This window comes from Phoenix dactylifera, chromosome 3, assembly GCF_009389715.1.
Source record: "Phoenix dactylifera cultivar Barhee BC4 chromosome 3, palm_55x_up_171113_PBpolish2nd_filt_p, whole genome shotgun sequence".
NCBI lineage: Eukaryota > Viridiplantae > Streptophyta > Magnoliopsida > Arecales > Arecaceae > Phoenix > Phoenix dactylifera.
The window spans coordinates 4,650,187-4,674,628 of record NC_052394.1 but is presented as its reverse complement, the minus strand read 5'-3'; the positions used below and the strand labels follow the sequence as shown (position 1 = coordinate 4,674,628).

The 24,442-nt window shown below is 40.8% G+C and overlaps 5 protein-coding genes across 5 annotated transcripts; 3 read left to right on the top strand and 2 right to left on the bottom strand.

Moving 5' to 3' along the window:
- Positions 1-1,006: 1,006 nt before the first annotated feature.
- LOC103702103 (peroxidase P7-like) lies at positions 1,007-2,543 on the top strand. The gene is made up of 3 exons (XM_008784400.3): positions 1,007-1,268; positions 1,370-1,564; positions 1,806-2,543. The coding sequence occupies exons 1-3, from the start codon at positions 1,059-1,061 to the stop codon at positions 2,364-2,366; spliced, it is 966 nt and encodes a 321-aa protein (XP_008782622.2). The 5' UTR covers positions 1,007-1,058; the 3' UTR covers positions 2,367-2,543.
- A 4,286-nt stretch (positions 2,544-6,829) lies between these two features.
- Positions 6,830-8,461, top strand: LOC103702102 (peroxidase P7-like). Its single transcript, XM_008784399.3, has 3 exons — positions 6,830-7,052; positions 7,152-7,346; positions 7,660-8,461. The coding sequence occupies exons 1-3, from the start codon at positions 6,843-6,845 to the stop codon at positions 8,221-8,223; spliced, it is 969 nt and encodes a 322-aa protein (XP_008782621.2). The 5' UTR covers positions 6,830-6,842; the 3' UTR covers positions 8,224-8,461.
- A 627-nt stretch (positions 8,462-9,088) lies between these two features.
- On the bottom strand, positions 9,089-10,005 carry LOC120110170. The gene is made up of 2 exons (XM_039124348.1): positions 9,753-10,005; positions 9,089-9,646 (listed from the first exon to the last, which is right to left on the bottom strand). Exons 1-2 carry the CDS (start codon positions 9,789-9,791, stop codon positions 9,284-9,286), a joined length of 402 nt encoding a protein of 133 aa, XP_038980276.1. The 5' UTR covers positions 9,792-10,005; the 3' UTR covers positions 9,089-9,283.
- A 3,352-nt stretch (positions 10,006-13,357) lies between these two features.
- On the bottom strand, positions 13,358-17,232 carry LOC103702101 (cationic peroxidase 1-like). The gene is made up of 4 exons (XM_008784397.3): positions 16,979-17,232; positions 15,843-16,034; positions 13,952-14,120; positions 13,358-13,859 (listed from the first exon to the last, which is right to left on the bottom strand). Exons 1-4 carry the CDS (start codon positions 17,198-17,200, stop codon positions 13,474-13,476), a joined length of 969 nt encoding a protein of 322 aa, XP_008782619.2. The 5' UTR covers positions 17,201-17,232; the 3' UTR covers positions 13,358-13,473.
- Positions 17,233-22,987: 5,755 nt separating this feature from the next.
- On the top strand, positions 22,988-23,581 carry LOC108511120 (mitochondrial import inner membrane translocase subunit TIM23-2-like). The gene has a single exon (XM_017841564.2). The coding sequence runs from the start codon at positions 22,988-22,990 to the stop codon at positions 23,579-23,581; it is 594 nt and encodes a 197-aa protein (XP_017697053.2).
- The last annotated feature ends 861 nt before the right edge of the window (positions 23,582-24,442 follow it).

Genomic DNA, 24,442 nt, shown 5'->3' with positions numbered 1-24,442 from the left:
CCTGCCCCAAGCTTGAGACTAGCTCTCGGCCCGGCCCGTGGAGAAGCCTAAACTCATTCATCCGTTGAAGCAAGTCCACGCCATTTTTTAAAGAGTTAATCTGTTAAATAGCTATCAACATCATAACATAACGTTATGCACACAGGAGAGCTCCGAGACATCGAACTTCCTCCAGAAGCATAAAAAAAAAAATACCAACTTGCTAAGAAGACAAGAGCTGGTTGCGTTTGGTAACCAGAGTGCAACGCTGGCTTCAGCTGTCTTCCACGTCTAACAATTCTGGAGTCAAACCTCAACCATTGTTTACGAATTCTTTGTTTAAAAATTAATGAAATGAGGTAATTCCATTTAATTCTTTGTGCTTTTAGACCAAGGTAAACTGACTAAAATTAATTAGTTATCGTGTATGAAGAGAATCTCCTTAAGTGGCCTATAATTTTATAGGCACATTATTTAAAGGGGGCACGCTTCAAACAACACGACGAGCACCGCCTTGTATTTAATTCCATGCTAAACACGCGTCTACAAAAGAGACGTGCAATTTAGTAGTTGTTCGAAATTTTGGCTTATAATTTTTTCGTTTAAAATTTACATTTTGGTAGGGAAGACCAATAACTTGTTACTACGACATAAAACTGCTCAATTTTTTAAACAAAAGGCCGTCCTTTTCTAATGCAAAAAGGGAGCTGGGAACATGGTGGGTAACACATCAAAGTCTTTCATAGAGTTCCAAAAATTGGTAGATAGGGTAGACCACCTTCAATTCAGTTTCGTTATGCCTTTTTTGAACCACGCTAACAATATTGATTCGAACAGGATCGGGTTTTAAATCCATAAATCCACAGATTCTCCTAACCTAATGGTTTGGCACCATGCAAACGAGTTCGTAAGTCAACGGAGATGATGCATTGCTGTCCAAAACCAGCGTAGAATACTTTTTAAGTTGATTAAAGCCATGCATCCTAGATGGAGAGTTATAACCCATCTATATAAACACCTCTTGGAAGCCATTAATTGCAGTGTGCTCTCAAGACAAACAATATTAGCCAGTTATAGCCATGGCCTCTCTTTGTTCTTTCTTGACATGTTTAGCGGTCATCCTTGCTTCCTTATTCCTGACGCGAGCTCAACTCGACCCCCACTACTACGACAAGTTGTGCCCTGAGGCAGTGCCGACCATTAGGATGATGGTTGAGCAAGCAGTTGCACGGGAACCACGCATGGGTGCATCGCTTCTCCGATTACATTTCCATGACTGCTTTGTTAATGTAAGATTACCGTCGATACAAAATCATTTGATGATCAGAGTGCATGTTAATTATGATCTAATTGCTTCTATATGGTCTCTTTGGATACTGTATGGTTTTAGGGGTGTGATGGGTCCATCTTGTTAGATGACACGCCTACGTTCACCGGAGAGAAGACGGCAGCGCCCAACAATAACTCTGTCAGGGGTTTTGATGTGGTCGACAGCATCAAGGCAGCAGTTAACGCCGCTTGCCATGGCAATGTGGTATCTTGTGCTGATATCTTAGCGGTCGCCGCTCGGGACTCCGTTGTTGCGGTGCGTCTCCCTTCCAGTAGCTTAGGGTATCAGAATATTGCTTTCTAGTCCAAGTTTTGACTCTCTTCTGAAAATTCTCACACTCCATGAAAGTTCTTTTTCAGACATTCACTGACCAAGAATCCTGTTTCCTGAGCTCGTGAAGTCTGTCCATTTTACAACATACTTGGATTCCTTAACACATAATACTCAGCAAAAAGTGTAGGTTTCTAATATATAAAGTTTTCTTTTGCTGATCCAGTTAGGAGGACCTTCATATGAGGTGCAAGTAGGTAGAAGGGACTCGAGGACGGCGAGCAAGGATGCCGCGAACAACAACATCCCAGCACCGACCTTGGACTTCTCAGCCCTTCTCTCCAACTTCCAGTCTCATGGGCTGTCCATGAAGGACCTGGTGGTCCTCTCTGGAGGCCACACAATTGGCCTTGCGAGGTGCACCAGTTTCAGAAGCAGGCTCTACAACGAGACGGCCACCATGGATGCCGCTCTAGCTAGCACGCTGAAACCAGTGTGTCCAAGCTCAGGAGGCGACAACAACCTCGCGCCGCTGGATGAGACGCCGACGCGCTTCGATGGGGTGTACTTCAAGGGATTGCTGAAGAAGAAAGGGCTGCTGCATTCTGATCAGCAGCTGTTCAAAGGGGATGGCAGTAGTGGAAGTGATGGTCTGGTTTTGTACTACAGTAAGAATCCACATGCCTTTTGGGAGGACTTCGGGGTGTCGATGATAAAGATGGGGAGTATGAGCCCCCTCACTGGTCCTTTTGGGGAGATCCGAATGAACTGCAGGAAGGTGAATTGAGGGCTGAGATTTTGAGAGCTTGGAGTCAAGTCTAGATGTGTTAGGGTTGGTTTCTGTCTTCTTTTGAGGTGAGAGCTGTTGTCTGGCGTTTATTTTCCTTCCTTTCTCTTTGAGAGAGAAGTTTGTCATAATTCCATAATCTTTGTGCAATAAGAGTTCTGGTGTCTTCGTGATGTACCTCCTTTTTGTTTAATTAGAAGAATTTTTGAAGTTTTGTGGAAAAGGATCATGGCTGCTTCAAAATAGTTAAACAACGTCAATATGATGGTCAAGCGTAGAGTAGACCCTTGCTGGGGAAACAAAAAACTTTTCTTGTGATGACGACAAAATGGGTCGTTTTTAAGATGCCTTCCTACAAAATTACAAGCCGACCAGTTTAATCAGTTCTATTTATTCAGGAGTAAAAAAAAAAGGTAGCTGAAGGGTAAAAAATCTTCACATGAATAAGGACCTTTTTTCTCTTTTTTTTCCTGCAGTGGCTTCTTTTTTTCTGAAGTGGCAATTTCTTTCCAATTTGGACCACTATAGAAAGTTATTTCAGTTCCATTTTGAGCCAATCAAATATCCAAACTGAACCTTCGTTGGATTGAATGGAGTTCGAATTTTTATTTATGGACAATCAAACAGGCACCAAATTGGATGTCTATTTATTTTTTAACTATTTGAAGATGGAATAGGACAGCATGTCAACATTGTTTTGTTGTTAGACACACGAGAGAAACAGCAGAAATATTTATAATAGATAATTATTTTTGAGTAAAGATTCCAATAAGTAATAAGAATAATATCTTTGTAATTCTAAAACTAAATGATTTCCTTATGTGAAGATTATTTGTGTCAAATTATTATGTAATTAGAGATATTGCATGCTTATTAATTGGACACACAAAGTAGAACTTTGGAACACTATTACTAACGTGATGTGGTCAATCTTGGGCGAACGAGGATCCCTTTTCTATCAAAAGGAGAGCGGAAATGTAAATCATATCAAATCAAATTACACTGCGCAAATATTTAATTAACACCTAAGCTTCCAACATACGGCCTTCTAGTTTTAGAAAAGTTAATTGCTTGGCTATAGCCTCATTTGTGCTAGGATTGAAAATTAGGTTGGAGATGGGTAAAGGTGGTTGGATATGTTTAGCTGGTTGGTATCCATCTCTTCGAACTTCAGTGGCGATAAATAATTCCTAATTTCTTAAAAAATCTTAGGCTACATATACCTCTCTAGGAGGCAGTTGACAATCATTACATTCATTATTTTAATATTCATAAGTTGTGCATTTGAAGCTTAGGTGAACCTGCCATCTTATTCTATTTTTGAACAAAAAATGTCTCATTACAGCTTCTCTAAAATTTAGCTTGGAAAGCTTTGGCTTGCGGTCTCATTTTATCCATCCCTTTTCTTTTAGTGTCGGTGGTGGTGTTCTTCATTTCGAGCATTACATTAATTACACTCAATCTTTATATTACCAACAAACACTAATAATTAAAGAGATTGGCTCAAGCAAATACCTTAGGGAGAAGTTATCTCATATCACCATGGTTTCCAAGTTTTGTCCGTAGGCGCACAGCCTTATTGCAATCCCGTCCACTGGTGGGTCCGGTGACTTCATGTGGTATTGCTGTCAATTATGTCGTGGGTCCAAAAGGTGGTGGATTTTGGTGTTAATTAACTTTTATTTTTTATATTTCGATGAGTCATGGAATGACTTAACCCTATCGGATGTACACCATGTCCTACTTCATCGTAAGAATACTAATATATATATATATATATATATATATATATATATATATATATATATATAGCTCAGGAGTTCTTCCGGTTTTACTGAAAATTATACTTATCACGGTCTTCTTTCTGAAATTAGTGTTGCTGTTAATTTATAGTAAAATCAGAAATCAATCATCTGAGTTAAATGAGTCCTGGACTAACCAAGACTCAGAGTTAATGATGGGTGAGATTCGCGGTGCTTAGGCACAGGCACAGGCATGTACACTCATCGCAATCCAGTATTTATTTTAGATAAAAAAAATACAGGAGACCACCCATCATATCATATATATATATATATATATATATATATATATATATATATATATATATATATATATATATATATATATATATATATATCGGATAAGTGGGTTGAATTCAGAATGCAAATCGAGGTAGCGTGATATGCAAGAAATAATTGGATCTAATATGTGAGCGCCATGCGGGCATAAATTTAGTCATACGTTATTTATTCACTAGATAAATTTTAAGTATTTATATAGGACCAAGAAATCTAAATAATATCTTTTAGCTAGTCATTTTAGATGAGATTTTGAGTTGTTACAAATGGTTTCAGAGCGGACTCAGCCTATAACCTATGTGGACTAGAGAATACTACAATACAAATCTATTGAAGTTGACCATTGGCCCATATGGTACTTGTGATTAGAATTGTATGGATTTGAATCTTTAGCCTTATGAGGACGTCAGGACTTAAACGAGGGATATGTGAGGATCTGCGCGGACGTGTGTTTAATCTCACATCGATTATTCGCTCGGCATATTTTGGATACTTATATATGATCAAAAAATTTAAATAATACCTTCCAGCTAATTATTTTGGGTGAGATCCTAGATTGTTACATAATCCATGAATTGGAGTTGTATATTTCAAGCAAAAGAATGATTCGGCACAGATGGATGTATAGTGCTGGACTACGGTAGTAGAGATTTACCCCATGCCGCTACGATCTTCAACGGTTTCGATGGGTCGCTCCCATGATCTCATGCATAATATAATTGCGAACCAGATCATGATGTCCTTCTGTGACTCGTACTAATATATATATCATATTTAATTATGGCCAAATTCTAATTATTCGGCTTGTCTATTTATATCATGGTCGAATCCTAACTGTTCGGTCTGCATCTCCACAATCTGATTCATTACCACTAGGGATCATGTGACTCCCATCTATTTTGTTTCCAATAAAATTTCATTTATGTTGTGCTTACTCTCAGCCACCTCGAGATGGAGCGTAAATATCTTCCTTTATGAAAATTCATTATTAGATCACCCACCATATAGATTTCAAAGCCCGTTAAAATTTCAAAGCGACCAGCGGATGATCCAAATATGGTTTCTGCGAAGAAAGATGAATAGTTATTTAGGGCGGAAGATACAAGCGCACCCCCTAATCCATAGCCAGCCATGTCATCATACATCACCATTTTAAACAAAAATTGACTCCGATTGATTGCCATACAAAAAATAGTTTTTCTTGGAAAGAAAAAGCTGCAATTCTGTTAAATTAGCAAGAGATCAAGCACATTCATGCATCAGGCAATACATGGTGTAACTGTACCATTACTTCATGCTGGGTTTGCACGATCGATCTACTCCATGAATAAAATGCTGGCTAGGTTTGCACGATCGAAAAAACTTAATCGTACAACATGCATGGAACATTACAACTTTCCACTATCGAAATTTTACAACATTAATTAGCAGTCAGGCTGTACCGAAGCCCTGCCCTTACGTATGTAAATATGCACATACTTGCCTACTAATTACCTATTTTCATGGGCTCCAGAAAACCAATTCATTCAACATTACTACGGCTGCACAAAGTATAGAAAGTTGGATGTCTTCGAAAAAAACATCTTCCATCTCTTGAACCATGCTCTGTACCTTCAGCTGAGTTCAAAGCTGCCTGGGAGTGTCTTTATATCGCTTTCCATATAGATTAGGCCACTCAAATTTGGCTAGAAGGACATTCAATGGAGGTGGTACATTGGATTAACAAAATGAACTCAAGTTGCCGCCCACTTTGCTTCAGGACTTCTGGCAAATGAGAGAAGTACTGGTTGCTACTAATATTTTCAAGGAAGGTACTAGTTAGCCAACAATGGAGTGGATGGAGATAAAGAGTTCACAGTCAATTCTTCCCGGCCTACAGATTTAGCTTATTTACTCAGATTTTTGTGGCCGTACTCGTTTACGGTTTTAGTTTGAGGCAAGCCTCTCCCATATCTATATCTATATCTATTTATCTATCTATCTCTCTATTATGCGTATACATAAGTACAAATACGTTTTATATAGATATACATATATTTTAAACCTACCACACTCTTCATATCTAGGACTTTGCCTTCCAAGGGGAAAACTGGATGCTTCTGAAGCCTAGCCCATATGGAGTGGAAGATTTCTCCAGCTTTGCTTGAGCTTGGAGGTGGCCAAGCCAAACGGGTAAGCAACATCTCTAGGATCAGAAGAAACCCTGCGGTCGTCAAAAAGTTCCATATCTACTATGAGCACGTACGTCTTCCTAAATACAATGCATTAGCTAGGTATATTAAACAATTGGAAGTTGGTAGCCTCCTGATACGCTGTCGGCCGATCACTCCGTAGCTATATAGAGACTCGAGCCTTATCCTCCCCATCCCATGAAAAAAGAGCCGAGTGTCTTCCCATGGCGGCCATCCAAATGCTCTTCACATACTTCACTATGATCTCTGCCTTCGCGATCCCGGCTTTTGGGGAGTTGTCGCCAGACTTTTACGATGAGGTGTGTCCGAAGGCACTGCCCACCATCAAACTCTTGGTCGAGCAGGCGATTGCTCTCGAGCCACGGATGGGCGCATCGTTGGTCCGGTTACACTTCCACGACTGCTTTGTTAATGTAAGTACGATGACCGCCGCATCATTAATTGCTGATCTAGGAACATCGAAATAGCTGGTATTGATTACTTAACATGCAATTCTTTTGCTCAAACTGAAGGGTTGTGATGGATCAATCCTACTGGATGATACCCCAACGTTCACCGGCGAGAAGATGGCAGGACCTAATAATAACTCCGTGAGGGGCTTCGACCTGATCGATCAAATTAAAGCTGCCGTCAATGAGGAGTGCCAGGGAAATGTTGTTTCATGTGCTGATATTTTGGCTGTCGCTGCTCGAGACTCCGTCGTGGTGGTGAGCTCGTGCTCTAAGGCTTAATCAGTTCTCGCTGATCGAGCTAGCATCTATTTCCCGATTCCATATAAAAAAATATAAAATATATAAATAAATTAATCTCATTCTATTAGCTTAAGTTTTTAGGATAAGTAATGATTTTAACATGAGTTCGAACTTAGAACCTCTGTTTTGATACCATCTTAAAATCATCACTTATTCTAAAAGCTTAAGCTAATAGAATGCGATAAATTTATTTATATATTTTATATTTTTTATAGATAAATTTATTTATATATTTGATATTTTTTTACAAGCAACTTATTGCATGTAGCTTGGAGGAAGCTGCTACAATGTGCTTCTGGGCCGGAGGGACGCGACGACAGCAAGCAGGGACGCAGCAAACACCAACATCCCCTCCCCTTCCTTGGATCTCCCAGACCTCATCGCCAGCTTTGAATCCCACGGGCTGGGCGTCGAGGACCTCGTGGTTCTCTCCGGCGCGCACACCCTCGGCTTCTCTAGATGCGTCGTGTTCCGAAACAGAATCTACAACGACACCGCCTGCATCGACGGTGACTTCGCTGCCGACCTCCAGGCGGTGTGCCCGGTGTCAGGCGAGGATAGCAACCTCGCGCCGCTCGACGAGTCTCCGGTGAGCTTCGACACGGCCTACTACCAGGACCTAGTGGAGAGCAGGGGACTGCTGCATTCGGACCAGCAGCTGTTTAAGGGAGATGGGAGCCTCACTGATGAGCTGGTGCGCAAGTATAGCGACAACCCTGATGCCTTCTGGGCTGACTTCGGGCCGGCTATGATTAAGATGGGGAATATAAGCCCCTTGACCGGGTGCGACGGAGAGATCCGTGAGCATTGTCGATTTGTGAATGGGTATTAAAATGAGCAGTTTCGTTGGTTGCTTGGATGGGAGGTTTTTGTATGTGGCGTGGTACTACGCGGTTTCTGGGTGTTCACAAGGTGGTTTCCTGGATCACACAGCGTTTGGCAAATATGGGTGATGTTGTGCTACATTAGTAAACCCGAATAATTATGTTACGATAGTAATATGTACATGAACAGTTCTCTTGCTTTGTGGGAGGAAAAAAAAATATTGGCGTAGTTCATGAATTTGTTATCAAAACATAACAAGTTAATTAACTATGAAGTTGCACTACCAGAAAACACGCATATAGTGACGGAGATTTCCGTCACTATACCGTGTTTCCGGTTACTAATATGGAATTTGTGACCGGAGCTCCCGTCACTGACTTGGTTACAAAAACACGCGTCACTAAATTCTCAGTGACGGCGGCGATTCCCGTCACTAACCTCCGTGACAGAACCGCCGTCACTAAGCCGTTACAAATTCAAGAATTAAATATTTAAGAAATTATGTATTTCCCGTCACTATCCAGTTGCGGAGTTAGTGACGAAGGTAACTTGGTCACTGATTTTGTCACAGAATGCGGTCACAAGTTTGGTCACTAATCTGTCACGACCTTTAGTGACAGATTTAGTCGTCACAGACATGGTCACACATTTTGTCACTACATTTGTCATTAATCCCGTCACTGATCTAGTGATAAGTTTACGGTCACTAATTGGTTACAAACGCGCTGAGCAAAATCAATTTTTATTGACCAAAATCCTGTCACTAAGTTTATGACTGCTCGTCACAATACTTGGTAAACAATTTAGTAACCAAAATTTGGTCACCGATCACAATCTAATAACCTGGTACATTTGGTACATTGATTGACACATAATAATAATAATAGTAATATCATTAATAGCAAAGGCATTCAACATTACGCAAAAGTCATTTTAAATGTCATTCAAAATTGGCATCAACATGTCCTGAATCCATTAAAATCAAAGTCTAAAAATATGTCATAAAGATCAACAGAGATTTCATTCCTCCTAGGAATGCAAAGACCTATCATCTAAGGCAAAAACAATTATAATGAAGCATGATCAGCAGAACCAGAATCACCATTACTCCTCCGATCTGCATGCCTTGGTCCAAAGCCAATCTCTTCTCTCATCTTTTGAAGAACCTCCTCTTGCCATTTTTTCTTTTCCTGCTCAAGAATACGTAGAAGGTCTTCATGAGTGTACAGCTCTGGAGCTTGACCTGTAGAGGTGGAAGCAGATGATGATTGCCCAATAATTCCAATGAGATCCTCTAGGGGACTAAAGCCATAGACATGGCCATGAGTTGGGACACTAGTTGCCTCAAACCACAAGTCATAATCACGTGGAGGAGCATCTGAGGTGGAGGCATCACCATATTTTTTGGAGTATTCAGCTGAATACTTTGCCTGCAAGTTGATTTAAAAGAAGAGAAAAACATTATGGTGGATCAAACAAGAGATAAACATGAGCAAGCTCAATAATATTTATGAATCATAAAAAAATTATACTTACCATGACAACTTCACTTCTCTTATCTACATATCCTCCCATGCCTTGCTTTGTCTTATGCGTCCGATTAAAAGATTCAACTATTGTTGGCTCCCTACCTAACTTTAATTTCTACAAAAGAGAAAAGAAAAAATTCATTAACATATAATGGGCTAATTTAAGATGATTGAACAATAATATAAAAATTATTATAGAAATCTAATTGAATAAAGATATGTACCAATCGTTCGTCATGATTGACAAATGTGATTGATCCTCCACAGTTTATGGAAAATGGGTTTAAGATTTTTTTAAACAGAGCTTATTTTAGACAAGTCTCTCCACTCAAGCAAGTTGGACTGCAAATGGACAACAAGGAGAACATAAATCAAAGTAGCAATTAAAATTTTGAAAATTCTAATTCTATCAGCAGAGTAACAAATAGATGCATTTACTAACCAGAAGAACACCTACATACATACATACCAAAACCAAAAAAGAGAAGGGATGAAAAATCCCTCCTCTCGGGAAACATATGTTTAATCAACATACAAATGGCAGTGGTATCATTATTGCAGAAAGTGCGCTAAGGAAATCAGTGAATAAAATTGCAAAATTACAACATCTAGTCAGAACGTTATAGTTGCAGACTGCACTCATCCAAATATATTTAAAAGTCTTTTGAGGCTGGTGGTGGTGGCTTTCTGGTAACTGCTACTATACATGAGCTGCAAAAATGACTATTGAACCAAATTTTTAGGACCACCGATGAAAGGCTGGTAAAAGGACTAGTATAAATCATCAAAATAAGAGTTGAAAAGCTGTAAAAATCCATCCAAGTGGCGGTTTCAACTTTTAATAGATCATAGCAAAACAATAATCAGTGAAGCAGTCTAAATATATGCAAACTATTGGTAGGACTAACAAATGTGTCAGAATAAAAATGCATAATATTAAGGAGCTCCTCAAGTACAACATTATTTTTGTCTATTTTAGCAACAGTAAATTCGACACAGTGCCGGTATCATGATTTACCCAACCAAGTGATGTGTCCAAGTATCATAATAAAAGCAGCTACTCAGATATATCAAAGTTTCTTTCGTCTATTTTAGCAAAAAAAAAAAAAAAAAATCCCTCCTCTCTTTCTCTGTCTCCCGTCTCCACCCAAAACAAAACCACTGTCCCCACTCCCCACTCTCCCATTGTTCCGAGCTCTCTCGCTGCCCCACCACCTCTCTCTCTCTCTCTCTTTCTCTCTCCGGGCTTGGGCAAAATCTACCGGGATCGAGCTTGAAGAGGAGGAGGAGGAGGAGAAAACTCTTACCGGTGACTGTGAGTCGGTGACCGGAGCCGCGGAGGTTGCCGTCCGGGGGAGAAGGACGCGAAGAGCCGCCGGCCGGTCGTTGAAGAGGCGACGACACCGAGAGGAGGCGGCTATCAGGCTCTCAGCGAGGGAAAAGGGGGGGCGGGGGCGGCGGCGGCGGCGGCTCTCAGCAAGGGAGGGGGGCCGGCGGCGGCGGCTCTCAGCGAGGGAGGGGAGGCAGCGGCGGCTCTCAGCGAGGGAGGGGGGGTGCGGCGGCGGCTCTCAGCGAGGGGGTGCGGCGGCGGCTCTCAGCGAGGGAGGGCGGCGACGGCTCTCAGCGAGGGAGGGGGGGCGAGGGAGTGGGGGGGGGGGGGGGGGCGGCTCTCAGCGAGGGAGGGGAAGGGAAGGGAAGGGAAGGGAAGGACCCAAAGGTTAGGGTTTTTGTTAAGTCGGTTTGCAAGCCAAATTGTATATCTAAGGCTGATTTGGGCTAAATCGGTTTGCAAGCCAAATTTCATATCAAATTATTTTTTATTTATAAGGCTGATTGGACGGGACTTGCAAGGCAAAAATATTTTTGAACTATAAAGCATGGTAAAAAAATTCTATAAAGCAGGAAACTTGCAATAGGGGTGCAAATGGGTCATGGCCGACACCATGAGATTTTAAAATGAGAAGAAGAAATTTGAGTTTTATAAAGAGCGATTGGAATTTGGATTATCGAAGAAATTTGGGCGGAACGGCGGGCACACTTAGTTTCATTTTGGATATTCCTCCTTTTATCTTTTCTTTTAATTTAGGTTTACTCAAAAATAATATTTTTAATATTTTTGGAATTAAAAATTAAATTTGGTGACAGAAATTTTTGTCAATAATCTGTTACTGCCAAAAATAATCTTTTAAAAATTTATAAATACTAGGGTTACTATATTTGTGACGGCTGCATTTGTCACTGTCTGGTTGCAATTTTGGTTATCATATTGCTGACAGATACCCCGTCACTATGATGGTCACTAAGGTTTGGCGCCCATCCTACCCGCGCATTCTGTGACCGGTCTGTCACTAAACGGTCACTAAGTTTACACCACGGTGACCAAATTTCTGTCGGTCACTAATCCGTCACAAATAGTAACTGATAACGGTCCGTCACTAATTTTCCGTCACTATACGCGTGTTTTCTGGTAGTGTTGCCAAGTTACAATTATGAGACCGACGACTTTCTCATCTGCGCATAATAAGCATCCTCAAGGAGTTTTATTATTTACTAGGAATTAACTTTTTTTACATAAAAAAAAAGAGAGGAGAGACTTGCATATTTTTGGTGAGAGCAAGAGATTACCAAAGGGAAGAAGTTTCATATAGTAGTGGTTAAAATGAAATTTTATACCTGTGCGGTGTTAAATAATATTATTTCATGATAGTAATTAAGCTTCCATTTGTGCCAAGTTTTATGGATGGTAGAATATTGATGCTAGTTTCGTTATTTAAAATTCAGCATGCTTGTTATAGCAGAACTAATGATGCTCAAATATACGTATGCAGCCACTTTTCTCATTCTCTTCCATGAAGAAAAATGATTCCAGGTCCCTCTTACTATTAAAACCTTTTATTTTAATACTACATGTATGTCATGCACCCAACAAAAAATTACCATATCATGTCGGGCAAGACAATCGGTTGGTACTGAAAATCTCAATCTACAGATTTCTTGCTCGGACAATTAATGTCACCTTTTTCATTGTAAGATATTGACGGTAGGAGTTCAATTCGAGTTGGAATCAACCATCTACTCTATCCTACTCCCCATTAGATACAAGATAGATGTAGATTATGCTCTCCTAATTAAAAAAACCACAACTTACCATGAACCATATCAATTCCATGTCATATTGATCTCTTTTCTTCCAAGTCACATGACAGCTGTGAAGAGAAAACTTATCGACACTGCCATGTCGGGCGCAAAAAGCAAATTTATATTTATTTTATTCTGAATAAAGATATTTGAGCAAAATAACTTTTCTGGAAGCATCTACTTTTTCCTTAATTAGTCAAAACAAAATATTTATAAACCAAACTTAAGAGTTATTCCAATCTGGTTCAAAAAAGAACGAGAAAGAGCATGGTCGTTCGGGTACAGGAGCTGGCGCCCAATATGGGAAGCCACATCCATTGCCACGCGGGACCCAAGAGTAAAAAAAAAAAAAGAGAAAGAAAAGAAGTCGGCTGACGGTGGTCCTGCGATCGCAGCAACCGGGATTCTTTCATGGAAAATCTTAAAGCTCAAGATTAGCAACGCAAAAGAGTCAAGTAGTTACTATTCTGCATCGACGACAACTACATCTTCGTTCCTTTATATTATTTTAATAAAATAAGTTCATATAATTGCTCAAGAACACAAGGAGCGTACGTGCGCCATTAACCAAGAAACAAGAGACACATTTCTTAATTAGTTTTCCTACAGCTGATCCTGATCTCCCCACTGGTACCCGTGAGAGGACTGATGTTCCCCATGTTCACCATGGCACTGGCGAAGTCGCTGAAGAACTTGGCAGAGTTGGTGCTGTACGAGCTGACTTGGGAGTCGGTGGAACCTCCATTGAAGAGCTGCTGATCCGAGTGCAAGAGCCCCTTCTTGTTCAGAAGATTTCTGTAGTAGAAGTTATCAAAGATGGTCGGCGTCGAGACGTCGAGGGGTGCGAGGTTGCTGTCGCCGCCGGAGACCGGGCAGTTGGACTGCAGCGAGGTGGCGAAGGAGGAGTCTATGTTGGTCTCGTTGTAGATCCGATTCCGGAACGACGTGCACCTCGCCTGCCCAATTGTGTGAGCACCTGCATGCCAAGAGTCCAAATTGAGGCAAGTGCGAGGGGAGTGATGGTTTCTTATGTCTGATGGTGCATGGGAAGACGCGGGTGTTAATTACCTGAGAGGGCTACCATGTCGGAGGTGGCGAGGCCCTTCTTGGAGAAGGCTGAGATGAGGGCGCTGAGGTCCGAGGTAATTGGGGAAGGGATGTCACTGTTCGCTAAGCTCAAGCTTGCCGTCGTGGAGTCTCTCCTTCCTAATTGCACAGTCCATGAAGGGCCACCTAGCTGAAAAATCCGAAGTTTCTGTTATTATTATTATTATTTTTGTTTGCCTTTACCCGGGCAAGGATTTTATGATTAAGATTAAGTTGGTATGATTCCACAGGGCACATAATGCCAATAAGAGACGGGTGGAGGAGCTGGTGCTGTGACTCGTTAGACGACGAGGTGTGTGCGTGGTTAAGGTCCCACCCGGTAGAAAATACTCTATTGAATTGGGGACAAAAGTGATACAATTACGCACACCAATTTATGACATCAACTCGATCAATTTGATCCACAACCGGACCAGTTATAAACAAGTTCAAATTTAATATAACTGCGTGCAAGTCGTAATTAATGGATCGCTCTGTCTAGACATATTTAAGGAACTGATCTTTAAAACCTATTTTGATCTTTTTAATAGTTGGACTGGATCATGAACGGATGCATTTAGCCCATTAATTAAATTTACTTAATTTTTTAAAGCTCATTTAATCTATTTAAGTTCTGCTTAAATCGATCAGGATATTTTTTTAATAAAAAGATTGGATTTAAGTTTGAATTTTTTTGATTCATTCATTTAATAAATAAGTTGCATTTAGGTTGGCAAATTTTTGACTTAGCTCACATGCGATCTGATCTATATCTAATTCACCCATACCTCACCTGATTGCTACTCCTAGATAAAGTATGGACTTTAAGATTTAGAGTTTAGCCGGTGACTATCTATCTCCAGCTTACTTTCTTTTTGAAAATTAGTTATGTAAGAAATATTTAAATATTAATAATAATTTCTAATAGTAGTTTTAATATCTAGAATTATATTTTGTTGAGTAATGTCTTGTAGAAAAACAATATAATTGACTATAATTCAGATTTTCAATACATGAAATCTAATACTTTATCGAAATTTAAGTTATGAGAATCTAAATTCAAATATGTCGAACTTTTTCAACCAAGAAAACAACATTTCCTCGGAAAAAAAAAAAAAAAAACACAAACAACCTTAACTAAAAGAATCGTAACTTATTGTTTGGAAGGGATAGGTCTTTTTTTCACTATATTATATGCTTGTCAAGCATGAACTTAATATTTTGTTGCATTATGGGTTGCATAAGCTGCATGGAATGTGTGAACAACGCAAAAATATGAGTATTGCTTTGTTAATGTCCATTTGTTAATTCAGTTGTTCAAATCCCCTAGGCTTGCATGCAAGGGTATGAAACCAAGACTCCATAGTTGCATTTGGTAGGAGGATAAGTGGGAGTTATCCCCCGAGTGGGGGGTTAATTTCAAAAGACCATAGGATAAGGCAACTTGTTTGTATAATTACAAGATTATCCTATCTACACTTCAAATATACTCAAAATGGGAGACAATTTTGTCTCATAAAATTCAGACAATCAATGCATCCACCTATTCCTTCACCTATTCCTTCAATCAAATTTTAAAAAAATAACTTATCATATGGAATAGAAATATGGTCTGAAGGGGTAACTCTCCAAAAGTTATCCCCTCCGAGGGTGGTTCCTTTGTTACATGCGGCCCTGCCACACGTGTTATATACCTGTGATTAGCTTATTACACGCATCAATCCGGTCGACGCGGCACATGGACCAATCACATGTGCGTGTACGTGCAAAATAAGACACGTACGTGGGAGACGATCTGTGCTCGTACAATTAGAGATGGAAGGAGAACCACTAAATCACTACGAAAAGAGACTAAGGAAATCGTGATTCATACCGCAACCACTGAATCACGAGCAGCTACAGCCAGGATGTCGGCACAGGACACGGTTTGCTTGCAGACCGCTTCGACTTGGGATTTGATGGTGTCGATCACGTCGAAACCTCTAATGGAGTTGTTGTTGGGCCCTGCCGTCTTTTCCCCTGTGAATGTGGAAGTGTCATCCAATAGCACGGAACCGTCGCAGCCCTGCAATCGAATACTCAGAGACTTCAGTTATCCGGAAGTTCTTCTAAAACAGTTAAGTATAATATATATATATATATCATCTAGTTATCTCAGTACATGGGGGCAATTCGTTTTGGCCACAAGTATATCTATCATCCAGAGGGCCTGGGATGCCTACTTTTCTTCTCTTTTCTTTTCTACGAAAAACTTACCGTAAACATAGTGAAAAAAACTATGCTGTCAAAGGAGTTGACTGATTCCTTAAGAAAAAGGTTGACTGGGAAAAGGATATGGGCTGATGTTGCCATGCGGACTAACCACGCGTATTCGATGCATGGGTGGCAGGGACCAAGCACTGAACATTTAAAAGGTGTACATAAAAATTAATCCTAGAGAGATTAACACGAAACGCGTCTATAGATACTCGTGATGTGACTCGTTGGCGATGACCCAAGTTAGCTTTACAAGCTAGGTAGCAATAGCGACATGCATGCAGAATCATCGAAGCTGTGACCAGTAGTTAAGCATCTCAATCCAGCTAGCATGCGTTACTAAATGCAAATTTATTTGAGATATTCATGTGCGTCGGCACGCCCAAGGAAAAGAAATCTATGCATGGGCAGAAGGCTAGCTTGTCCTTGGAGGATGGCATGAATGATAGATTTGGCACCTACTTGGTATTTTCTGTGCATGTATCAAAACCAATATTGCGTAACAAAACGCCAATGCGAAAACCAGATACATGCATAAGCTTATAGCGCAATAAAATATGTTCTGGATCTGGCTTCCAGGGACCATGTGACCATGTCTAAATTGATTTATGCACGAGAACGGCAGGCAGGGTTTTAGAACACAAACTCGAGTAATGCATGGAGTGGAGTGCATGCATGATACTGCATGGCTTATGCATGTCACATCAGTGTTAGATAGTCTACGAGAAGAGATGATGAAGTAACGAGACTTGCTTGAACAAAGCAGTCGTGGAAATGGAGTCGGAGCAACGACGCCCCCATGCGACGCTCCTTGGCAACAGCGGCCTTAACAGCACTCTGGATGGTAGACAAGGCTTTGGGGCATGAAGTGTCATAGAATGTCGGTGATAGCTGAGCAGAGGTTACTGCAGCAAAGAAGAAGAAGAAGAAGAAGAAGAAGGCTAGAGCATGTGAGAAACTAGAGGCAGATGCCATGACGTAGAAGGAAAAGGCAAGAAAGACTACGTTAAGGTGCTGAGAGCTTGTCCATGGTGTCATATATTTATAGCCGAATGTTAGGCACCCGGGTGCTTCTCTCTGAATGCTCTTGCACCCTTCCTTCCTTTGTTGCATTAATTAGGCCTTAAGCTTCGTTGGTCAATGTGAAGTAATCAGAGCTGGGAGAGAGTGAGGGCCAGCCAGACTAGCCATTTGTGATGTTACTAATGGTCGCGATCCGTCCAAATATCAATTTTCCACCTAACCGCATACACACAAAAACGAAGCTAGCGGCCTATTTGTGCCTACTAATATAATGTAGAGAAGCATCAAAAGCCTATTGGATACAAGTGAGATACCTGAAATAGTAGGCCTCTTTTCATGAGGTTCAAAGGTCCACATACACACACCAGTGTAGTTTGAAGATTAGGTTTAGGTGTGAACTGAGTACGTTGGGAGCATCTGATAGGGTCAAAAAAACACAGCCGTTGCCTTTTCTTAGCACAGAATTTTAGGCTACCTTGTCATATTCCCCAATCTCGGAACCTTCTGCTCCATTTCAAGAATAATAGCTTCCACCAATCATGGACGAGCCTATCAAGGCAGAGATTAAGTCATTACTTCCTCGAGTCCACTTGTTGTGTGGCACCTAGTCCGTGTATCTTCCCAATGAAGTTATAATTTTTTTGGTGTTATGAGTTGGTTTGGTCCATAGTGCTAGAGGTGCAGATAAGGAATATTTCACTAGTCCCCTCGGTGAAAAGGATGTTAAATTCTGATTTTATGAATCGTGTCATTGGACAAGTTGCATGGGACTTATGGGGCATACTTTTTGGTCTAGCATGATGACAGCTAGATACCTGAAAGCTCAGAATTACTTGTGGACGTTGGCTGATATCATGTAATTGAAGCAGTTTCCATTAAAGCCATTTTGTGAAACGGTCTGATCCACCAAATATTTTTTTAAAATTTTGTATTGTTAGATATATCAATAAATCTGATCTAAGTTAGGCTGTATTTGTCAGCCTATAAAAAGATGTGTCTTCTATACGCAAGTAACTAGCTGCTGCTGCTGCTTAAATTACAAAGACTTAGCAAGCAGAGATCCTGAATTCGATTCTTTGGGGGTGATTAATCAAGCACTAATGTATCAAATCCTATCAAAACCAAACTTTATTCTTTAATGATGCTTTCACAAAAATCTAGATTTGGTAATTAAGGGTAGCAGATCTCCCTCTCACTCTCTCTCTCTCGCTCTCTAAAAAAAAGGAGCAAAATTTGTCAATAGTCAAATCAAGCACAGTCAAGTGCCTTTGTTTAGCAAGCATAATTTAAGTGACCTGGATGTTGCGATCTTGCATGATGCAGAAATGCCACGGGAGGGATATCTTTTGAAAGATTGTGCATCATTAAACATCTCGATGTCATGATCATATGAATTAGAAAAATGTTGAGAGTCATGGCATGCATGCATGATATGTTAATTGACACTATGTGTGATTTTTTGAACAAGTAATATTTTAATTTTGAGCAATCAAAGTCAAATGTTTGATGGAATTAGTGTTCTTGGTCATTTGTGCCTCAATAAAAAAAAGGAAAAATAGAAAAAAAAATCCGTTGCCATGACAATATCCAGATAATAGAAATGGACTAGTGGTTTGTTCTACTGAATATATTTTAATTTGGCATCAACATTGTCAAATGTATGATTGAATTGGAGGCGACCATTTGCTCTAATGGCAATTCTCAACTTTAAAGTTTCCAATTTGCATCCTTCACTTGTTTAGTTCTTTCCAACTTAGATATTTTGGTAATTGGCATGTTTTCTGGCCCTTGACGTGAGACAAAAAGGAGGTCAAAAGATAAAGCAAGCATGCAAGCAGGAAGTGGTCCTTAAGGAATGGAAGATGTAGTGGTTGGGATGGATTACATGGCCTAGTGGCGCCCACAAGCCACCCTAGGGGACGCTTATGGCTTATCAATTCTTCTTTCATGGTGAAATAATAAACACTTTCAGTCCACTGACATATCAGGAGGCCATTAGAGCAACTTGTATAGCGCATCAAATTTGGCTGGCAAGTAACGCTCGTACATTTGGAGAACACAGGATGTCATCAAGATTTGTTGTGGAGGACGCTCGAGTGCAGACAACGGAAATCAGCCCCATCCTTACTTCAGATAGACTTTTGATAGCTCGGGAAACCTGAGGTTCCCTCTCTGCTTAGACAACTTCTCAGACGGCGTTCTTCACCTACGAGCTCCCACTCTCGAGCTTCTTCAAGATCAATTTTGACAGGTCAATGCTGGATGGAGGTGCGCGGGGAGGTGTGGGCTTTGTTATACAGGACCCGCATTCCAAGGTGGTGGCAGCGGGTGACTGCTAGTTGTTCGACACGTCGGTTCACGGGGCGGAATTGCGGACTGTTTGGGCGGGTCTTCGACATGCGTGGCAGGTGCTGTAGACTAGTTCGGTTATCTTGGAGGGTGATTCGGCCATGGTGATCCAGGATATAGAGATCTGAGGGGCAAGAGCACGGACCACCCCTTGATCCAAGATATAGGGATAATGACGAGGGCTGGGGTGGCCTTCCAGGTCAAGCATGAATGTAGAAAGGCCAACGAAGCGGCCGACTGGGTGGTTGCCTACGCGGGTCACCACTCAGGGTACATCTTGTGGTCAGAAGAGGGGAGCTGCCACGAGCACTCAGCGAGCTTGTATTTTTTGATTTTATTGGATGTATTTATACACGCATTGTATGAAAAATCCGTCAAAATATAGAATAAAAAAATAAAAATAATAAACACTTTTCTCCCTGAGATAATGGTGCAGCCACTGACCTCTTAGCTTCCAAATTCTCCAAATTAAATAAGCTTTGTTATCCGCTTTGCCTTATTTTCAGTAGTTTCCGGTCTTCGGATTGCATGGCTCCATCCATCATCAGGAACGCGTACGTGCACGTTTTGTCAAAGTATTGCCTCCATCTTCCACACGCACATGCCAGTTTCGCTTCCAATAAGGTTTACGTCAAAAGGTTCATATTGTATTTTTTTTTTGTTGAAAATGTCAATTCATATAGCTCCAAAATTCATCTTGTTGACCCTAGCAAGCCTCATCGTATCCGGAAACCGGCAAGCGCGAAACACGGCAAATCATCGTAAAATTTAGCAGTTATGGTTGTTTGGCTCGGATTGACTTGATGGCGATCGAGCATAGTCCAGCTCATGTTAGATGGCAGAGTAATGTCAAGCTTTTGCATTAAGTACTTCGGCCAAGTAGTAATATAGGTTATGTATGATTTTTTTTGGCTGTATCCGTAATACTTTTGTTTTTTTGCGCCAAAAAAAAAAAAAAATAATATAGGACTTAGCAAGCAAGGAACTCTTTTTATATAACGCCATGCAGTGATTGGACAACGTTAGCATAAGAAATTCTTTTATGTAACGCCATGCGGTGATTGGACAACGTTAGAATAAGGAATTCTTTATGTAACACCATGCAGCGATTGGAGAATGTTTCATGAGAAATTTTCATGATGACTCATCAAGGCCAGGAGATTGTAAAAAGTACGCCTCATCTTACTAATAATAAAAAAAAAATTATTTGTACAAATGGTATTTCAAATTTAAAATGAGCATGAAGAAAACAATGGTACTTTTTCTTGTTGGATTGGCAGTTCAACATCTTTGACCTTTAATGAAAAAAATTAGGTCACTTCTTATAAATTCGTTTGAAAAGGATGTTCTACAGCTTTACATCGGTTCCTATTCCAGCTAGCAGTGCGTGCGGGGAAAGAAACAGAGGTCCCGGAAAACCGCAAAACTGGCTCCACTCGTTAAGTCTTTGATTTCTTCTACAGAGGACAAGTATAGCAGGCAAGTTGGACAACTGTGTTGGCTATTTCGAAGCATATGGAGGTGGAACTTTTCTTTCTTGACTAGCCGGTTGATTTGTGTCTGCACCAACCAGGCAACCAAAGATGGTGGTTGAAGCCTAGAAATGTAATTTTGCATTAATTAGTACCCTATTGCTCTGTCCACTGCCCTCATAATCCAATAGATTATGCCTCATCCATCCATGTATGATGGAGTTATATATATATATGGCTTAATGTATTAATTTCTCGTTCATTTTCTTTATTAGTTTGGATCCTGTATCAACCACTGTCCATGCATCCATCACACATAAGTAATGTAAAGCTGGATCACTCTGGTTTATCCGCAAATTAGATAGGATCCCAGCTCTTCTTGAAAACAAGAAGTGATATATATATGGGTATATGTACTTGCAAACTAATGACGCATAATGACCATATTTAATGTTTCTCCAATAACTTGTCCTGCCAAGCATCTAAAGTTCGACGATACACGGAATGTGCATGATTTATGTTAGAACTTCTTGGTTCCACGAAACCTTGGAACAAATATCAGCACCTAGGCAAAATAAGCGTTTTTAATTTGATGAGTGGTGCCCAGGGAAAAAGAACCTATTGGTTTCTGGTTATGGACCTTCTTCTCTTGTTATAATGACTAATGAAAGATGTTATAACAGCCGCTATCATATCTCAAGATATGCTAAAGCGGTATGAAATTGGTAAATAAGGGTTGTTGCTACTAGACCTCCAACGGGCAGGGTTGGGAACAAGCAAGCACGGTTCATACCCAACATGGTTTTCTATTGGGACCCATTAACCAATCTAATCAAACTTATGGGAAGTTTTTCGGATTCCCTTGATAATTTCTTCTGAATCTACAATTAACCTAGCCTTGATTCATAGGCTTGTAAATAAGTCGAATCTGGGTTAGAGCGATGTTGTATGCACATCTAAACTCGATAGGAAAAATCAAGTTCGAATTTAGGTTTGGATCCATCAATATAAGTCAGCTTAGAACTTATATCCAAACTCAATTTATAATTTGATTCGAATTTTTTAGATTTAGTTTAACCCATGTTAGCTGGCCAATTAGTCTAGGATTAACAATTCCCAAAACAAAAAGAACTCGTATCATAATAGTTTGTGGCAAATTGCAATATAAAAGGAACATGATATGGATAGTGAATAATTGATTTTTTTTTGAAAAAAATCTAATTGCTTTTGAAGTGGATTTAAATTTTTATTGATATTTGTTTGATTGCAACAAAATAAAAAACCACATACCAGCAGGAATTTAGGAAATAAAACGGTAACAAACAAGAGTTAAGAACAGCATACACGAGAAAATGTATAAATCTGGATATGGAGAAAAGATTAATGCAAATTATGTAACTAATTTTCTTTATATTCTTATGCTTACATATACTATATATATGCATAAAATTTTATGTCTCAAACATAGATAATTTTGAACTCGGTCCTACAAGATATTGGATCATATATAATCCCAAATTAATTCTATAAAGTTATCAAAAACTTAATACGGATCTTGCTTGAGTACTATAAAATAATAAAATTAGGTTTATAGAAATTTTGGATATCAGTTATCCCTCGAGCCAATCATGTCAAGACCAGTTAGCCTATGGTCTGAAATCTTGCCTGATTTCGGATCTCGTCATGAAGTTAAACTTTATCTTCACGTGCCAGGCACGTGCAACATTTTAGTAATAAATAACAGTAGCGGTTTTAGCGGTGTCCGTTATTTCACGTCAACGGCGTTAGTCATACCTTGCGCCCTAAGGAGCCGCCCTTCCTCTTCGAAAACCCTAGCTTAAACCCTAACAAAGAAAGGAAGGAGGAGCCCCTTGCTTCCCTTCTCCCAAGCTGCCCTCCAACCAAGATTCCTTCTCCAATGGCGTATTTTAACTCCCCTTACACCCCCTCCTCTTCCTCTGACGACGAGCACCGGAGGACCTACCATCTCTTCAACCCATATGAATCCGTCCAGCACGCTTCCGCCATGCCCGTCCACCAGTTCATCTACGACCTCCCCAGCTCCCCGGAGCTCCTCTTCGCCGAGGAGGCTGCCCTCCAGGGCCGCACCTGGGGCCACAGACTCGGATTATACACCGGGACGGCGTACCTCGCCGGCGCTGCCCTCGGGGCCGCCCGGGGCTCCGCCGCCGGCCTCCGCGAGGCCGATCCCGGCGAGTCGCTGAAGCTCCGGGTCAACCGGGTCCTCAACTCCTCTGGACAGGCCGGGCGGCGGCTGGGGAACTCCCTGGGGGTCCTTGGCCTCATCTTCGCCGGGCTGGAGAGCGGGATCAGCACCTGGACGGGGAACGACGGGGTCCTGAGCACCGTGGCCGCGGCGGTGAGCACGGGGGCGGTGTACAAGGCCGCGGCGGGGCCGAGGTCGGCGGCCATCGCCGGGGCGATCGGAGGGCTGGCGGCGGGTTTCGCTGTCGTAGGGAAGCAGGCGGTCAAGAGATACGTTCCCATCTAAGGAGACTGGTTCTTCTTCTTTGGATCTTGTACGACTTTAGGGTTTTGGATTTCTTTTTAAATCGTTTTCTTTTTTGATTAGCCTAAAGTAGTTTTGTTTGTTGGCCTATCGTCCCTGAGAAGAAGTCTGAAACAGTCTTGTCTGTCGCCTCTTGAAGAGCTATATATCTGATCATAGTTGTGGTAGAAATATTGGATTAATGTATTGGTTTTTTATGATAGTTTTATTCTCCAGTTGGAATTTCACATTGTTCTTTAGCAATTATTTAATGAAATATCTATATGTTTGCTGGTATTTACTGATTGTCAAAATATGATCACTGGAACTTGAAGTTTGCTTGTAGAGGGTTTGCAAATGTTGTAGCAATGGCTCCCAGTAAGAAGCATTTGGTAGTTTGGTGCAGGGGTTTCTGATGATGGAATTCCTCCACCAATGCCTCTTTGTCATCTTACTTACCAGCGGGGCTTCGACCACCATCGATCATTACAAAGGGTTGCACAAATCCTGCATTGAAGAAAGAATGAATTAATATGATGATCTGCCCGTGCTTCACCCAACTCCTTGCCTCAGCGAGATCCCTGTGTATCATAATTCCTGGATCAAGTGCTGCTGGCTACTGATGTGTTCTGTTTAATCTCTGTTAGTCACCGGAGCACCATTTGTTCAGGTCCTGCTGTTAAATCGTAATGGAGGGGCCATATTTTTGCTACTCTGTTTCTTTCAATGTGTGGGGGGTTAACTTGATTGTTTGAGAGTAGAAAAGCTTCCAGTAATAAGTACTCATGTCTTTTTAGCAAAAAAAAAAAAAAAAAGTACTCATGTCATGCTTGCCTTGCTGCTTCCTCCAGAAGCACAAAAGAG

Bases quoted from the DNA above. Each gene is read 5' to 3' on its own strand.
- LOC108511120 (XM_017841564.2), top strand. From the start codon at position 22,988: ATGGCGTATTTTAACTCCCCTTACACCCCCTCCTCTTCCTCTGACGAC.
- LOC103702101 (XM_008784397.3), bottom strand. From the start codon at position 17,200: ATGGCATCTGCCTCTAGTTTCTCACATGCTCTAGCCTTCTTCTTCTTC. The intron at 16,035-16,978 runs GCAAGTCTCGTT...ATTCGATTGCAG, and splicing joins TCCACGACTGCTTTGTTCAA to GGCTGCGACGGTTCCGTGCT. The intron at 14,121-15,842 runs GTATGAATCACG...CGGATTTTTCAG, and splicing joins CTCGTGATTCAGTGGTTGCG to CTAGGTGGCCCTTCATGGAC.
- LOC103702103 (XM_008784400.3), top strand. From the start codon at position 1,059: ATGGCCTCTCTTTGTTCTTTCTTGACATGTTTAGCGGTCATCCTTGCT. The intron at 1,269-1,369 runs GTAAGATTACCG...GTATGGTTTTAG, and splicing joins TCCATGACTGCTTTGTTAAT to GGGTGTGATGGGTCCATCTT. The intron at 1,565-1,805 runs GTGCGTCTCCCT...TTGCTGATCCAG, and splicing joins CTCGGGACTCCGTTGTTGCG to TTAGGAGGACCTTCATATGA.
- LOC120110170 (XM_039124348.1), bottom strand. From the start codon at position 9,791: ATGGGAGGATATGTAGATAAGAGAAGTGAAGTTGTCATG. The intron at 9,647-9,752 runs GTAAGTATAATT...ATCAACTTGCAG, and splicing joins AGAGAAGTGAAGTTGTCATG to GCAAAGTATTCAGCTGAATA.
- LOC103702102 (XM_008784399.3), top strand. From the start codon at position 6,843: ATGGCGGCCATCCAAATGCTCTTCACATACTTCACTATGATCTCTGCC. The intron at 7,053-7,151 runs GTAAGTACGATG...CTCAAACTGAAG, and splicing joins TCCACGACTGCTTTGTTAAT to GGTTGTGATGGATCAATCCT. The intron at 7,347-7,659 runs GTGAGCTCGTGC...TATTGCATGTAG, and splicing joins CTCGAGACTCCGTCGTGGTG to CTTGGAGGAAGCTGCTACAA.